This window comes from Melanostigma gelatinosum (assembly GCF_949748355.1).
Source record: "Melanostigma gelatinosum genome assembly, chromosome: 1".
Taxonomy (NCBI): domain Eukaryota; kingdom Metazoa; phylum Chordata; class Actinopteri; order Perciformes; family Zoarcidae; genus Melanostigma; species Melanostigma gelatinosum.
In genome coordinates, this window is record NC_136634.1 from 10037289 (window position 1) to 10053742 (window position 16454).

General features: G+C 42.4%; 4 protein-coding genes across 4 annotated transcripts; 1 reads left to right on the forward strand and 3 right to left on the reverse strand.

The window, feature by feature from the left end:
* Window positions 1-127: 127 nt before the first annotated feature.
* rapsn (receptor-associated protein of the synapse, 43kD) lies at window positions 128-7881 on the reverse strand. The gene is made up of 8 exons (XM_079297030.1): window positions 6894-7881; window positions 5976-6314; window positions 5154-5312; window positions 4168-4266; window positions 3886-4008; window positions 3723-3776; window positions 2423-2622; window positions 128-2229 (listed from the first exon to the last, which is right to left on the reverse strand). The coding sequence occupies exons 1-8, from the start codon at window positions 7116-7118 to the stop codon at window positions 2157-2159; spliced, it is 1272 nt and encodes a 423-aa protein (XP_079153156.1). The 5' UTR covers window positions 7119-7881; the 3' UTR covers window positions 128-2156.
* Window positions 7882-8484: 603 nt separating this feature from the next.
* Window positions 8485-11800, reverse strand: kbtbd4 (kelch repeat and BTB (POZ) domain containing 4). Its single transcript, XM_079267003.1, has 5 exons — window positions 11766-11800; window positions 10381-10855; window positions 10157-10298; window positions 9890-9996; window positions 8485-9804 (listed from the first exon to the last, which is right to left on the reverse strand). Exons 2-5 carry the CDS (start codon window positions 10840-10842, stop codon window positions 8944-8946), a joined length of 1572 nt encoding a protein of 523 aa, XP_079123129.1. The 5' UTR covers window positions 10843-10855; window positions 11766-11800; the 3' UTR covers window positions 8485-8943.
* Window positions 11801-11843: 43 nt separating this feature from the next.
* LOC306783929 (protein FAM180B) lies at window positions 11844-13916 on the forward strand (the record flags this gene model as incomplete). Its single annotated transcript, XM_079277752.1, has 4 exons — window positions 11844-11887; window positions 13081-13202; window positions 13385-13458; window positions 13566-13916. The coding sequence occupies 4 exons, from the start codon at window positions 11844-11846 to the stop codon at window positions 13914-13916; spliced, it is 591 nt and encodes a 196-aa protein (XP_079133878.1).
* A 196-nt stretch (window positions 13917-14112) lies between these two features.
* ddb2 (damage-specific DNA binding protein 2) lies at window positions 14113-16224 on the reverse strand (the record flags this gene model as incomplete). The annotated part of the gene is given in 11 exon segments (XM_079277753.1): window positions 14113-14155; window positions 14157-14291; window positions 14293-14332; window positions 14442-14487; window positions 14566-14721; window positions 14855-15000; window positions 15177-15354; window positions 15439-15561; window positions 15693-15802; window positions 15875-16018; window positions 16111-16224. Coding segments are annotated over 10 exon segments (1113 nt in total). The 5' UTR covers window positions 16011-16018; window positions 16111-16224.
* Window positions 16225-16454: the final 230 nt, after the last annotated feature.

Sequence of the window (16454 nt, forward strand, 5' to 3'; positions counted from 1 at the left end):
GTAGACTGACATTATATATATATATATATCATATACAGTGTAGTATACAGTATATATACATATATACCCAACAGTCAATAGCAGCACTAAGATCACAGAATAGACTTATATTCACTTTCGGTGCACTTTATTTTCCATTATGAAATGTTTCCATATTTGACACAGTAACATGGTTTGACTCAATGCATAAATATATTAACAATGCATTCAAGTCAGTGTCTAAATCATTTAAACCAATTGTTTTATCAACATGTCTAGAAAAACATAAGAATTCTACTGCATGTATTTAAATGTTGTGTTATTACTGCATTATTCCTCTGAGCAGGGCAAAGCTCAGAGGCAAAAACAGAGGTAGTTTAAATCGTTGAAGATGAGTGGCAGCGCTGTCAGTGAAATTGTATTTATACCCCAGAACCAAAAACAAAAGGTGCAGATGATATTGTCCATGCTTTAGAAGTTTTACATTGACTGCACTACAGGTTGGATGACTTCAAAGAAGAACCAGGAGCGAGTAGTGATGCGTGAGGAACATATATGAGGCTTGAGCTGTGAAAGTAAATGTGTTGGTCTCTCTCTTCTCATGTTGTCGCCCTATTTGCATTTTATAGAGAGAGAAACCTAAATACTTTTTTAAGTTTTAAAGCTACAGTATTGTGTGTATTGGATGAGAAAAGTTTGTCACCTCTTTGCTTTAATTATGAATGTTTCAAAAAGGATTCATAGTAATTGTTTGAAATTATTCATCCTGTTTTGACCACTCAATTGAAATGATGCGTGTCCCGCATCAATGTTGTAATAGAGTACTTTTGTCTACAGTCTTACTAAAACCACATTTAGGGGGAGTTTGCTGTATGAAAAACCTTTTTTAAACCAGGACTATTTACTTGACAGCCTTTTCTCCCCAAAATCACAATATTACTTGAATATACTGAACAATGTATTGAACAAATATATAAGGAATATGAATGGTAAAAGCCACTGAATATTAAGAAATACTATAATAAACAATTCCGAAATAAATGCAGTTACAAAGGATTCATAATTTGATGAAATCCTTTGTTTCTTGGCATTGTAAAGAAAACATGCAACATTATCTGATGTGATAGCTAATTTTTTTTGGGGGGGCTTTCTCCCTCAAAACCACCTTAAGATTACAATGCCTAATCTCAATACATTTGACCAATTAATAAACAGTTACATATGACTACAAATATGAAAGCACTACATTAAAACAACTGCATGTATCTCCTCTAAATGGTTATCTGACAAGTGTGTGATTGGTCAAAGAAGATCCTTTCCCAACAGGTTTCCTTCTCAACAATAGTATGTTGATGTCAGACTTAAGAGTAAAACATGGACAGAAAAGGAATTTCTATGAACACAATGTGTGTTGATCTGGCTCCTTAATCTCGATGAGTCAGGGAAAACATCAGCTGCATGAACCTGTTCTGTAAAGACACACTACATTTTGAATGGTTAAGAGATTTTAGCTCATCTTTAGGTTTTACATAACACCTCAAATAAATCAAACCTTTAAAACAAATGAACATGAGAATAGTATGTACATGAATACAGTAATAAATATACCATGTATGAAATCAGTTAAATTCAGAAATGTCTCTGTGCTCTGATAAAAATAAATTAAATAACATCAGAAAAATGTTGATTAAAGAAAAAGTCGATGTTGTGTAAAAGGTATTGTCGGAACTGGAACAACAAACCCTGCGACTAAGATCACTGAAGATCATTTCACCAAACAATTCTAATGCATAAAATAGCAAATACAAGTTATAAATGCTCTTTGGGCGGTCCATATTCCTCTAGATTTAAACCCTGCAACAAAAAGAGAGTCATCAGAGACAATGTAGGTTCTTACTTCTTCAGCTTGTATTGAAATCAGTCAGTTCTACCTCCACCGTCAGCTGTAACTCACAGACTGATGTCTGTTAATAAGACGGATGCCTTGATCGTGTCCCCAGAGCCGCACTGTGCGACACTCTGGGTTCAGTTCAGCGTCCTCTTCACAGAGCAGTGAATTCTTACTCCTCAAACGTCTTCAGCGCATCCCGAGGCTGCCTGCTTCTCTCAGATCAGCCGGGAGCCTGTGAGGCTTCACGCTTCGTCTGCAGATCCAACGCACAAACACAGTCTCACAATCACACAAATCCAGGCTTCATGGAGGACTTGAAACATTTAGGACAACCCTTCGTGCCGTTCGTCTGCAGACACCTGAAAGAATAAAAAAAGCAGAGTGTCAACTGCTTTGGACTTTAGAGGTGTAAAAATCAAGAAATGCACATATTAATGCGACCAGATCTGAAGACCTCACTGTATTCAACAATAATCACGCTCAATCATTCATGTTATCTATGAAATACACGTGTCAAAGATGATAAGTAGTACGCTGGGCTAGAACACCCACTTGAGATGGAAGATGTGGGAACAGGGTAAGGCCTGCAGTTTTTGGTCCCTGTCCCCGATGGACTCTCCACACATGCCGCAGTAGAGCTCCAGCTCCTCGACACACTGCAGGAACTTCACCACCTGCTCTCTGAGCTCCTCCTGCTGCCCCCGGGTCCGATAAATCCCTTCACTCAGGCAGTGCACCTTCAGCGCACACAGCTAACGACACAAATCAGAAAGAGACCGTCAATGTGACCTGTAGATTTAGACAACTTGAGTGAAGGGCTGTAAAGATTAGGTGATGGTTAATGGCACTAAAGAAAAGGTAATTGTTTTGTCTATAAAATGGAGAAAAATAGCAAAACATTCCGTTGTTACTTCCCTCGAAGTTGCCGTCTTTAATTAAATGTCTTGCTTTGTCAAAACCAATAGTTGACAATCATGTGTTACAAAGAAATCCACACCAGACTCTCCAGTTACAGCAAACAAAGAATACAACTAAATAATAGCACGATAAAATAACATTTTCACAAATAAGCTTCATAATCATACAAAATATCCTTTGTTTCCAAGAATTTATCGAATCTATATTTGGATGCTTTTTACAGTAAAAGGTGTGAAGAAGTGTTTTTCTCCTTTGAGAGAAACACATCAGTGGGAATCATTTTAAGGAGTTCCCATTTAAATCATACCGATTAATCCAAAAGGAGGCTCGGCTGTGATAGCATAATATATTCTGTAATCAAGCTTTTAGGCCTCAATCATGTCAGCCGTACGTCTTCTGTATACTAGAGTAGGTCATTGTATTTCTCTGAACCTGTCCTCATATAGCATCTCTTTCAGACCTGGAATTAGTTTATTGGCTCTTCTCTGAAACTTTGTTAATTATTTATATATATTTTACCTCATGAGGACACCAGAACAAACTTGCAAATTCAAGATGACATCTCACCAAGGATTTATATGGGCTGTGACAATGTCAGTGTCCTTAATAACTGTTATGAATATTTTTGTGTCTTCCGCTAAAAGATATGCATCAGACTGTATCACACATGGCAAAACAAAGATAACAAAGAGGACAGGGCCCAACACAGATCCCTGAGGAACTCCGGAGGTCTGAAGTGGCATCAATTACCACCACCTGCTGTTTCCTACCGCGTGGACGTCCTCTATCCAGTCTGTAACTCTGTTATTCATGCATTATTGCTTGACTAATACGATTATTTGATTTTTTGATGATAACTACTTGCCGATTAATTCTATTAATGGATTAATAGTTGCAGCCCTACTGTACTTGCGTCCTGTGGAACATCAGTTACCTTGTTTCCCATCCCATCTGCCAATTCCTGTGCTCGCTGCAAAGAATCAAGAGCCTGCAAAATAAACAGCGAGGCCGGCACTTATTATGAGAAACAATAAAACAATGATGTCAGTCATAAGAGTGTGATATTTGAAGGGAAATGTACATATAATTATAAGTACCTTGTCCAATTCTTTTTGCAGAAGCCAACACTTTGCAACTCCCAGGTAGACGTGTGATTGTCCGAGACGGTTTCCAATCTCAGTCATGATACCCAGTGCAGACTCGTAGCGAGGGAATGCTTTCTAGATGGATGAAGAGAATTACCAACATAAAGCTCACCATACAAAGCCAGTGCAACAAACAGTTAAAGGGAAAAAATGAGAAAGCAATGATTATAAATACACCAAAAGACAAAATCTTATCTTTAACCCAACAGGTCTGCACAAAGGGTGGCATCTTACATCAACGTCACGCCTGCAGCGGTGTATGTCTGCGAAGTTTAGTAAGCACAGAGCCTGCAGAGGACGGTCGCTGTGCTGCAGAGCAATCTTCATCGACTCCTGTTGAAGTGAAACACAGAGGTTTTCCAGAAGAAATGAATTTGTCTGACTGTGATACCAAAGCTCTTCTGAAATCTAATGATGGGAAATCAAACATTTTGGATCATTTGGAAATTGGACTTTCAAAGTTAGTCAGGTTCATTGACAGCAGATATATTAAAATGAAATGGCAGTATTAAACCATGTAGCACCATAATGTATACAATGCTTCTTAAAATGAAGTCTTATTATGAATGAAATTATTTACACGGTACGTTTAACTAAAACATTCTGTGAATGACAGAATTTGTTCTTTATAATGAAAAGACGCGTGCATCCTGAAACTCACCGCCATATTTCACTGAACTACTTTTACAAAGTGTTATGGCAGCTATTTCATTTATCAGTTTCTTTATATTTTAAGATAAACAAGCTGACGTTGTTGTTGTTTCACCGTAAGGACTCCTCTTGTACCCTGGTATTCAGAAAAGGACAACATGTGTAAATTGTTTGTCGAAATGTCTTTGGCAAAAGTAATAAATCTGAAAATGCATCCTGCTGTCTTGTTACTTTACTTTTGCACTCCAAGGCAATGACATCAAGCTATTTTTCACCCTCAGTACATAATTAGAACAGAGTGAAGACCAAAGCTTCATTAACACTTTAAACCAGCCCGTCTATGAGCATATTTCTGTCGAGGTCTAAGGCCTGGTACAACAGAACAACTGGCGCTTGCACCTGTCAGCAGAACATCGACAGTATCTGCAACTCCGACATCCAAACAGCCAGAGACATCAGGGGACAGGGACTTTGTGACAAGCTATGCAAGTTTGTCTTTGTGTGGCTGAGTCCGGACTTTGAGGACAGTTGGGGCAGTTATTGAGCGTCGGACAGCGATAAAACAATACCTCACAGCACTCCATGGCGTCTGGCAGGCGCTCTAGTTTCCTGTAGGCGACAGACATGTGGTACTGGCTCATGGCTCGATACTTGAGGCTCCAACCCTTGCCGTAGTCATTGACAAGCTCAGCTGCTTTACATGGGAAGAACAGGGCTTTCTCATAGTCCTGTTGGCAGAAGTTATTGACGAGTAAGACCTCTGATATCCCAAATGGCAGTGTCTTAGTCAAATGTCTTTTCGGTTTTTTATTCCCTTCTTATGGCAATTCAGCAGTATTATTCTCTACAGTATTATTAACAGGGAAATTATGTTTTCTTTCATAAAATATGAGTGCATTTTTCAAATGCCGCTTCATCTCAATCCCACTGAAACCAATCCTCCCAAGGCAGCAACGGGATTACTCTTACACATCTCTGATGTCAAGGGAACTACACAAACCCCCGCCAGGCAGCCTGCTCACTGCGCCCGTGTTTCACAATGCCCAGTACCACATGAGCTAACCATTGATGATGTTTGCTTGGATGCTCTGCAGTGTTACCATACTCTGCAAACACGTTGGCAACCTCAGTAATGATTGCGCAATGAAGTCCCACGTGCGATCCAATGAATGCTTTTACCCAAAATATAAAACCTGAGACAAATTATTATTTTACAGAAAAAGAAAAGTTCTTATTCAGGCTGAATATGCCATTCAATAACTATTTTTAAAAGACATTTGGTGAAAAGACAAGGCTGAGCAAAGACAATAGTGTAGTTTTTGCAGTGGAGCGCACATTAAAATGATCACAGTCAGCTTTCAGAACAATCTGGTCACTTCTATCAAAAGTACCTTAAGGTGGACATAAATGTTTCCCAGACTGCAGCAGACTCTGCACTCCAGCATCTTGTCATCGTTGTTGTGTGCGTAGCGCAGGGCCTTCTCGTAGCTCTCCAAAGCTTTCTGGAAGACACTGAGGCCCAGGAAGGCGTTGCCCATGCTGAGACAGACCTGGCCGTTGAGCTGCAGGCTGACGGTGGTGCCCTGCATGTTTAAGCAGGTCTTACAGTAGGACACCGTTTTCTGGAAGTCGCACAGCTTCTCATTGCTGCGCGCCAAGTTCAGGTAGCCTTCTGTCAGGTAGTCTGGGTCCTCCATTTCTCTGGCTGTGTCGATTTGATCTAGAGCGTACTGCAAAGAGAGAGTGAGGAAAACTCGTAGGCAAAATTGTGAATCAATAAAATAAAAAGACACTGAATAAAAGATCAATTATATGATGCATTTATTGAAAGACGTTGGGCCTCTACTTTCTAAAGTCCTCATTAAAGCGAAGTAAAAGAGAGTGGGTGCTGCTTGAGTAAAGATGGTTATGTCAACAAGACACCCCACACTGGTACTCGGGTTGCAGGACACTTATTTACTCTGCATCGTGTGGAAGCCACAAATGAACCCATGCTTCTCCACTTCTTGTTCAATTGTCACTGAATCATTGCAGAAATGTACTACAGCACAAACTGTACCAGATGTTGTGACATATGAAATCGATAGGATAGTCAGGGGCACACACACACACACACACACACACAGCTCAACAGTTTGCATAACACAAAATATGACCACACTGTAGTGAAAATGTGAGATTGTCTTGACATGAAGTATCAAAACCAAATGACAACATTGACATTTAGAGCAGGACAGACCATAATATATATGTACATTTGTTTGACGACAGTAAGTGTGAGTAGCATAACTGTTCTTTGGGAGGCTTACCTTCAGCATATCTTTATATTTTCCCATTTCGGAGTGAGCCGTGATCAGGCACCCTAACACCCGAAACTTCCCTCCAGGATCTGAGGTCTTCTCCAGCACTTTTGTCCAGACATGCAGGGCTTTGTCTGTCTGATTGGACTGATACAACCTCAGCCCCTTCTCTATCTGCTGCTTGGTTTGGTCCTGGCCCATCTCTGGTGCAAGGCGCCTCATAAAAATATTCATTCGTTTAGGCCATGCAATTTCAGTGAGGCAGCAAGAAAGTAGATCCTTGCCATGCACAGAACAACTCCAAAGAAGATCCCTCAGGAGGTCGCTGCCAGCAGGCCTACCAGATCCCGCTCTCTCAGCTCCGGCTGTGCTGAGATGGAGAGGAAACTGAATCCACACAAGTAAAACGGCAACGCACCAAGACCATTATCGCCAGTCGCTTCTCGGAGAGCTGCAGGGCCAGAAAAGAACCTTCCCCATTCAACCCTGCAACGATGCCCTCTCACCATCAAGTGGTACAGAATTCTCCGGGAGATTTGCGCTTGAAAAATGCCAAAGAAACACGTTTCCCGACAGAGTGCTAGCAGTGATATCCCAGAATATCTGCTCCCTCCACACCCCAGCAAAAGGAATTCTCACCACCCCGTGTCCCCCCCTCCACCTTCCTCCTACTGCTGGCGCTACAGCAGATGGCCTTGTCACTCTAGACCATGTGTCTCTTCAGGAATTCTGTCCTGTCCTCAGCAAGCAGCCCCAAGGTCAGTGCAGCTCCTAGCGATCCACCTTCGCACTAAACCTCGCTCACTGACCAAACTCTGGACAAAACGTTTTTACTTTACAACCCTCTGGAGCATTGAACACACATCCGCAAATCGACCTCACCGGACTCACATGCCGGACTGTGGACTGTGCTACGGGAGCTATTAACAGCACTCACAAAATGAATAAGGGACTGCAAGTCAGATGGTGCTCGTAGTGGCCGTCGGTTCCTATTGGGAGTTCTTATGGAGGCGCATGTGTGCCCCCCCAGAAACCCCCCACCCCTCATCTTGGCGTCAGCAACTGATGCTTAGAATAGTTCACAAAGTCTGACATGTTACTGGGCTTGGGTTTCAGCTGCACAGCCTCCTGCAACACATCAATGGGATCAAAGTTTAGCCCTCTCTGTAGTAGCTTTCTCTCCTTCAACTCCCCCCCTCCCCCCCAAGGACAAAAACAGGCACCTTTACCACCTCGCCATTCACAAGATGCATTTCCGATCCAAAGACAAACACTGTTCGGCGTTATGTCGTTGTTGAGGCAAAGCTTTCATTAGCTACACAGCAACAAAGTGCACTAAATGCATCGCTGTATAATTGCAAGAATGAAAGATCCTCAGTCCCTGGTAATAAACATGGTGTTAACAGTGAGAGAGTTCATGCAGAAAGGCTAAAGAGCCATGAATATGAGAAGAAACAGTGACATATTGTAGATACAGCAATATATTTGACATTTCTGTCAACAGTTTAACTTGAACATGTACATCAAAAAGTACAATTTCAAGACAAGAAACTGTGAAAAATTTTGGAAAACATCCTCAGTTATCATCTTTATGCACGATTGACTTCAAACTTGACGTCTGAGAATATTTAACCCACAACATCATGATACACTTAATAACGTACAATATACCGAAGAATGTTTTATGTTTCAGTAAAGTTTCAAGCTGAAGTTGTGCATGCGTGTCAACAACCAATCTGTCGCACAGGAAACAATGTCGATTAGTTCATCACTCGTTACAGCGTCCCTACAAGTCACGTGACTTCTAAGCTAAAGGGATCAACGACGAGACTCACAGGAACAACACAAGCAAGTGAAAGAAAAAAAACCCGCTGAACTATTTCTACTGGTCTGAGGTTGAAGTCAGAATGGAATGAGTGAAACAGAAACCAGTTGAGTAAATACATTTAGAGCAGATCTCCTCCCCGGATGTCTGAGCGGTGAAGTCATGGCAAGTTATCCAACAGTCTTCCCTGATTGTCCGTGGCGGCGACCACAGTATGAACATCCAGAGGACAGTTCAGGCCAAAACAAACTGCCAGTTTGTGAGGAGGATCTTCATACCTCTGATAACGGAGACGACAGAAGTGGCCGGGTTGAACTTTAACGTGTTTGCCTCCCCTTTCTTGCATTTGTCCCTGAAGACGTATATGCAGCCATTACAGCTGGCAACCTTCCACAGTGACGGAACGCAGCTCCACACCTCGGGGAAGCGCAGGCGGGTGAAGCTCTCCAGCAGAGGGTTGTAGCACACCAGGGAGTCTCCCTCGGCCACAACGAAGATCACGTCCATGTGGACCGCCGCGTGCATGCAGCCCGCGAACGGCAGCATGTACGGTTTGATCTGGCACTTCTGGGAGGCGGTGTCAAAGCACTGAATCAGTCGAGATGGCTTCGTAAAATAGTCCATGTCGTTCTCCTCCCCCCCGAGCAGGTAGATGGTACCTCCCAGGTTCACACCAGCAGCCCCGGACACGGCAGTGTCCAGCTGGCTGGTCTCTGTCCACATGTTGTCCTTCACTGTGTAGTAGATGACGGCGTTTGAGAGTGTGTCCTGCAATGTCTTACCTCCTAGTGAGTAGATAGCGTCCTCTGCAGAGACAGAGACCATGGTGTGATGGAGGCGGTCTCTGGGCAGTGGGGCGCAGCGCTCCCAGTCCATGGTATGCATGTTGCACTTCCACATGCGGCGAGGAATGGACCCCCCCACCACATACAGGTCGCCTCCGTGTTTACAGGCTGCAGTGATCTGATGGCATAAACTGTTCTGGCCGCTCACGCTGATGGCGTCGTCCTCGTCGCAGTGGAGCGACACCGCCAGGGAGTGAGTCCGCGCCTCCTCTTTACCGATCAGGTAAATGTGGACGTTCTCACCGATCTCCTGTAGACACACAAAAGACACATCAGACAAACAAATAAACACAACAGAAATCAAATGAGAGCACTCTCAGACGAAAGAACGTTACCTTGAGATTTTCTTGGAGGATACAAGAAAACTCCTCTCTCTCCACCTTGTTGTGATTTATCCACAACTGGATGGCCACTGTTGGATTCTGGGAGCTCGGAACTCCATCTGAACACAAACACAAAGCTTAGGGAGTCACATTCATGAAATGTGTTTTCTTTAACTGTTCCCGCATGTTTCATCACCGCGAGCTATCATAATTTGGCTAGCAGTAATGTAAATAAGACAGCACATTGGCATATAGTGATACGACAGCCGTGGGTGATACCTTTGAGGATGTCCAGGAGCAGACAGAGAGGCAGATTAAGAAATTCCTCCGTCTGATGCAGCTGCGTCAGGTGGATTTTAGCACAATGCTTTGCTGCAGTATACAACTCCTGGTCACTGTGTCTGTCTGCAAGCCACATCACCTGGACAAAAACAGGTCATCAGCAAAGTGATACTACACAATTATGCTGAGGTGGCAGAGACGTGTGAGTCACAGTGAGTCACCTGAAGGCAGTTCTTGACCTCTACTGTCCGTGAGAGGAAGCGGGAACATTCCTCAAACAGTGCGGTGAGCTGGTACATATCGGCCATCTCATACGTGTCCTGAAGCTCCTCCACCCTCAATTTAATTGTGCCGTGATAGATGTAGTCGACCAGCAGCTGAAAGACGGTGGCGCTGACATCCTTCAGTTCAATAGAGCGGTTGTGGGACTCTTTGAGGTTGGAGGTGAACATGGAGCGGAAGAAACTGCTCTGTGCCGAAAGCACCAGCCGGTGCAGGTTGAACTCTTTGCTATCCACGCTGACGGTGACATCAGCGAACAGGCCGTCCTCCAGACACAGGTCCATGATGCTCTTCACCACCCGGCTGGAGTGGGAGCGATCAGTGAAGGTGTATCCCAGGAAGTAGTTCTCGTCTCCCACAGAGCCCCCGACGCTGAGGCCCCCCTCCTCGCTGGACTCCATCTTTGCTGCTCGCCTGACAAAGTCACCAAACAACATAGCATCCATTTACGCTGAGTTGCCATTTTAAAAGATATGTCAAGTTAAAACAAAAACAAATGCCCGTCTTTATTAAGGTTATAATGTTCAGTTGTTGATGACATCTTTCTAGAGCTGTCCTGACAGTCCAATGTGACTCAGATGACGATATTGGAGTGTAAATATGATGGCCAATAATATATTTTTTTTTACATAAATAGATAAGATAGATAGTGACTAGTTTATGTACTTAACAAACAAACTTGTTGTTGGTCTTTAGCGATTCCTTTTATGGAAATGTTTGGGCCTGTAGTGTGTGGTTCTCTTAAATTGTGTTCCATTATCTTGAAAGGTGTTTTTAATCGTGTATCCACCCCATTTATTTAAACTTAAATAAACGAAATATTAGACACATAACAATACAATACAAATGCAGCCTCCAAAATCCCCTTTAAGATGAATAAACACCTCTCTGATACAGTTCAAACAACAACACAATCCACATTATAACCATCATAAGGAAGGATTATTGCAGGACTGATGTAAGTATTAGATTGCATTCGTTCAATAGTTGATGTGATGACTGTATGTCGCATTTAGTATGTAAACCACAGAAAGATCTGATCCAAAGCTTAGTTATACTGCTATTAAATGAGCTGATATTACAGGTGTTTAATGCCAATGATTCATCCACAGATAAGAGTCTAGTGCACGAGGAGCTAACGCAAGCTTTGTTGTTCTCATTAGCTAGAACATAGTTAGCACCTACAGCAGCTAGCTAGCTGGCTAACGTTCCCCCCAGTCACAAATCAACCACGATATCGTGGAGGTACAGTTGAAATTAGGACTGAACATGAGACAAAAGAGTCGTAACACTTTAAAAATGACAAATAAAAAATCGTGGTTACCTTTGTTTCCACTACTTTATTATTCAAGAGCAGCTGAACTCTTCACCGGAAGTAAATAAACTGTTTCATCGGCCAGACATGAGACATGAGCTGGTGTCAACTGGAGCTGCTGCCCCCATGTGGTGGAGCTGCGTTACTACAACTGTCATTTTGGAAAAACTCTTTGGTGTAGAAAAAAAGACAATCAGCTCACAAGATATAATTGGTCAATTCTACTAAATAAGTAATTTAAAGTGACAACAGTCATCTAGATAGATAGATAGATAGATAGATAGATAGATAGATAGATAGATAGATAGATAGATAGATAGATAGATAGATAGATAGATAGATACTTTATTCATCCCCAGGGGCACATTTGTTAATCTATGTATAGTGGAAAGTTAATTGATGACTTAATTAGTTACATAGTTAGTGATTCCATGACATGTTGTGGGAAACATCATGCCTTTCTTACAGCATGCACTGTATATAATCTTCACCAACAGCATGAGGCTTGAAGGTTATATTAAATATGTGTCTTATCCAACTAAGCAGAAAGCCAAAGAGGTGTGCTTTAAAATCTCAAATTACATTTACCCAGTATTTTGTTTCAGGATTTCTGTGGTTATTTTTTTCAGATATGGTTTCACCCTGTTGTATTGTATTTAAAAACGTCCATTTGTTGTTCCAAAAGTCAGAACAAAATTTGGAAATAAAACTTTGTTGCATTTTCTTCACCTGCTACTGCATGGAAACATTTACAGACTGATATTAAGCTTCAAAATACCCTGAATGAGTCTCAAACTTTGGTGAAATCCACTGAGCGCAGGCTTTCAGTGTGCAAATGTTTGACTTTTATCCAATCATTTTAATGTTACTCAAATCGGTGTGCTTTTATGTTCATTGTTGAAACTGCATTGCTGCTATTCTTGGCCAGGTCTCCCTTGAAAAATAGATCTTTGATCTTAATGGGACACAGTCAAATAAAAATAAAAATAAAGAAATTTGACCGTTAACTGATACTGACTTCCTTTATTTGTCTTTTGTTTTATATTGTTCAACATGAATATACTGGGAAATGCATCATTCAATTAAAAGCTTATACGTTTGCACTTCATTTAGGCAGATTAAAGGCTGAAAAGGTTAGTTGTCTCTGTGAACTTCACGTCCCGCTAGCTCAAAGTTCTGCATACTGATACTGATGAAAATCCAGGATTTAAAAGATATTGCTCTCTGTTCTGCATCACAGCCATCTGGCTTTGGGTCCCATTTTTCCGAGGTGGAAAAATGAACGGTATTCAGGCTGAGCTGCTCCTGCCTGCATTCACAAAAGTTCTCATGGGAGGAGGGTGCAGTGTTTTACTTTTTTAGCAATAATCAAAAGAAGAATGAATATAAAAATACAACTTCTAATCTCCTTTTGGGTAATTTTATGGCTTTTGTTTGTTCTACAAGGTAAGTAGACAGAAGATATTCTAACATGACTGTGATGAGGACAGACTATTTTAGGTTGTTATATAATGATACTGCATGCACTGATCAATATGCACTAAACGACAGGTGTCAGTGATTACAGCCACTTACACTTTCTCTGTATTTCAATTATGTTAGTTAAACTTCAGTATTTTCTCCTTTAGATGTGGCTGCAGGCAGAAGTCGAACTTCTCAAAAAACTGTCTCATCTGTCTCTGATGCAAACCTGATGTTTGAGGTACTTTCTTTATTTTAGAGTTAATAGATGTCCACTAAATCAAATATTGTGCCATGTTTTACTTGCAGTTAGTGATGCATATTCATTTTTTTCTATCCCTTGTGCAGTTGTTGCTGGGCGGGGTGGAGATCGACGTGAACCACAACATCGTCCTGCTCGACGAGGAGATGGCATCGATGAGGCAGGGGCGGGCTTTTCTGTCTCAGATCAATGACAACTTTCCCAGAAGTCTGAGCTCCATGCTGCACACGGTGACCACACTGGAGGGTCAAAGGACGAGACGGCCACTGACTCAGGACCAGTTTGACAATCTCGTCCTGAGCACGGTGTACTCCACCCATCAAGCCCGGCACCAGGAGAGAAAAGAGGAACAGACGGCCTGGAGTGAAGTGCTCCTCCAGCTGGCAAATGTCACGGTCTATGAACTACGTGGAAGCTATCTCTTCAGTTATGCATGATACCCAAACTGCCCTTCTGTACGAGATAAAGATGCAATAAATCAATTGCCCCGAATCCTCCTGTAATGTGTATTCATAATAACGCATGTGGTTGAAGATTGGTGAAACAAAGAAGCCAATGGTGTATGAAACACAATAATCTTTATGATAGAACAGTAGAAAAACACTTTACACGTGAGCTTTTAAGATCCACAGTTCACTTCTTCCTCGTCTGTTTTTGTTTGGTGTACTCTGTCTTGTTTTTCCAGAGAAGCCAGTTTCTTCTTGAGCTTTGCAGCCACAGCAGGAGCTCTCTTGTCCCTGCTGGAGCGCTGCCGACTCCTCTGCTGGCCTCTTAAGCCGTCCACCGAGGTCGAGGTGTCTCTGCGCTCATCCCCGATCAATGATCAATCTATCCCACACCAGCGCCGTCAGACCTGTGAGTAAACATTAAGCAGCTCAAGTGACACACTTTGACCTCTATTCAATGAACTGCTTTGATCAAATTACGCAATCTATCAGAAATGTGCGTTTAGAAAAACTCACCCATTCCAGATCCAATCATGTCGCCCATTGGATTGAATTTGTTGATCTGTAAATAAATAGATATCAGTGTTAATAACTAAACCATTCAAAAAGGTGTTTCCGGTGTTTTAAAGAACACGCTCACAGATTTGATTTCTGGAGCACGGGGATCCTGCAGCTGACACACAAGCTTGGCTGTGTTGGCATCGAAGACGTCGATGGTCCTCTGATCTCCGGGGCAAACCCGGCCATGAGGGAACCGCCCCGCCACGATGAGGTCATAGAAAGGGTGCCATGTGGCCTACAGACAAATAACAACAGCATTCACAAAAGGTATCCTAACACCAGATATTGATTCCCCCTGGTCCAGTATTACCCACACGACCCCTCAGGATAAGTTACAGGACACATACACATCTAGAGAATAAACAAACCTTGATGTGTGTGAGATGCTGATACTGTCTGTGTGGATGTTGGATGATATGCTGAGGCTTCGACCAATCAGGAGACGAGTAGACCCGGATCTGGTCGTACTGATCCGTGGTGAGCAGCTTGGAGCAGTCCAACGGGTTGAAATAGGCTGCGAGGAGACGACAGCACCAGCTTAACAAAACAATCTAGATCTTCTTGTTTACAACCTGCCCATAACAACTGTAGTGCTTCACAACTATATGTATATTAGGAATATTGCACAAATATTGCAGAACATTCTAAAAAACAAATGTAAAGAAAGAGTTGCTTGCACGAGAGTGTTACCTGAGTTGACGGCTTCCTTGTGAGGCATCTCATGGAGGAAGCTCTTCTTGTCTTTGAGGTTTCTCAGGTCCCAGAGTTTCACGGTGTGGTCGACTGAGGCCGTTGCCAACAACCAATCACAGCAGGAGTTGAACTCTGCATGGGTCACTTCGGCTTTGTGCAACTTGTCACTGAAAATCTACAACATCAAAACAGAACAAAAGGCATTAATAATAAAAAATACACACCTTTTGAATTCCTTATACAGTGTCTATTCACATTTTAGGATGAGAGTGGTGGGATGGGTGGGGTGCCACTCCAGACAGGTGACGCTCTGGCGGAAGGGGCTGGTGGCACGGTGGACATGATAGGACCACAGCGAGCGGACAAAAGGTCCCTGCAGACACTGGAAGAGGAGACAATGGAGCTAAATGAGAAACTGCAAACCTGGCGAGTTAATCTGGTCATGAAGATATGTTTCTACTTCACAGAAAAAGCATGCACACATGTCAATAGATTGATATGCATTTGGAGAACCTGTCTCATCTGTGAGTGAAGACTTTGTCCCAGAGTGCTCTTGTAAATGTAGTGCAGGATGCTCCCATACCCTCCTCTCTTCTGAACTCTTGCGGACTTAACCGGAGGACCTGCAAGACCAATCAACTGTCATGACCACAACTTTTCACTTGGAGTGTGCTGAAGCTGTCGGTTCTGCACACCTTGTTTGGATGTTTCTCCATCTTTTCTGTCCCGTCGTTTTCTGGAGGGTGTGGGACCAGAACTTCCCCCAGTTCTTTTCTTCAGTTCAGCCTTTGGCTCAGGTGCATCTGCGGACTTCGTTTGTCTTGTTTTCATTTGTTCCCCTTTAAAAAATAAAAAGGTTATTATTGCACAACACGGAGGATTTGCATCGACACTTCTAGCAGCCTCAATGGGGTTAAAACAGACTGCCTACCTGTGGTGTTCAGTGTTTAATGGCGCAGTTTAAGAGCAGGAGCTCCTGGTGTTTGCATGAGGCAGCAGTGCACGTGAGCTGCACGACAGTGTTTTGTTTTGTAACGTGTGTGTGGTTACAGCTGGTGGATGGGAGGTGTTTGTTCTTCGCATTTATTGGCGGAGTGATATACATATTTTAAGATGCATACCGCCACCTACCGTACTGGAGGATGTAGAGAGGGGATCTAGTTTAACAGTAGTCTGTAGAAATAAAATAAAATAATTTAAAAAACCAAAGCAAACAATACAATGTAATACTAAACATTACAGTGTTATAAAATATTACCTAACCTGCTGTTTATT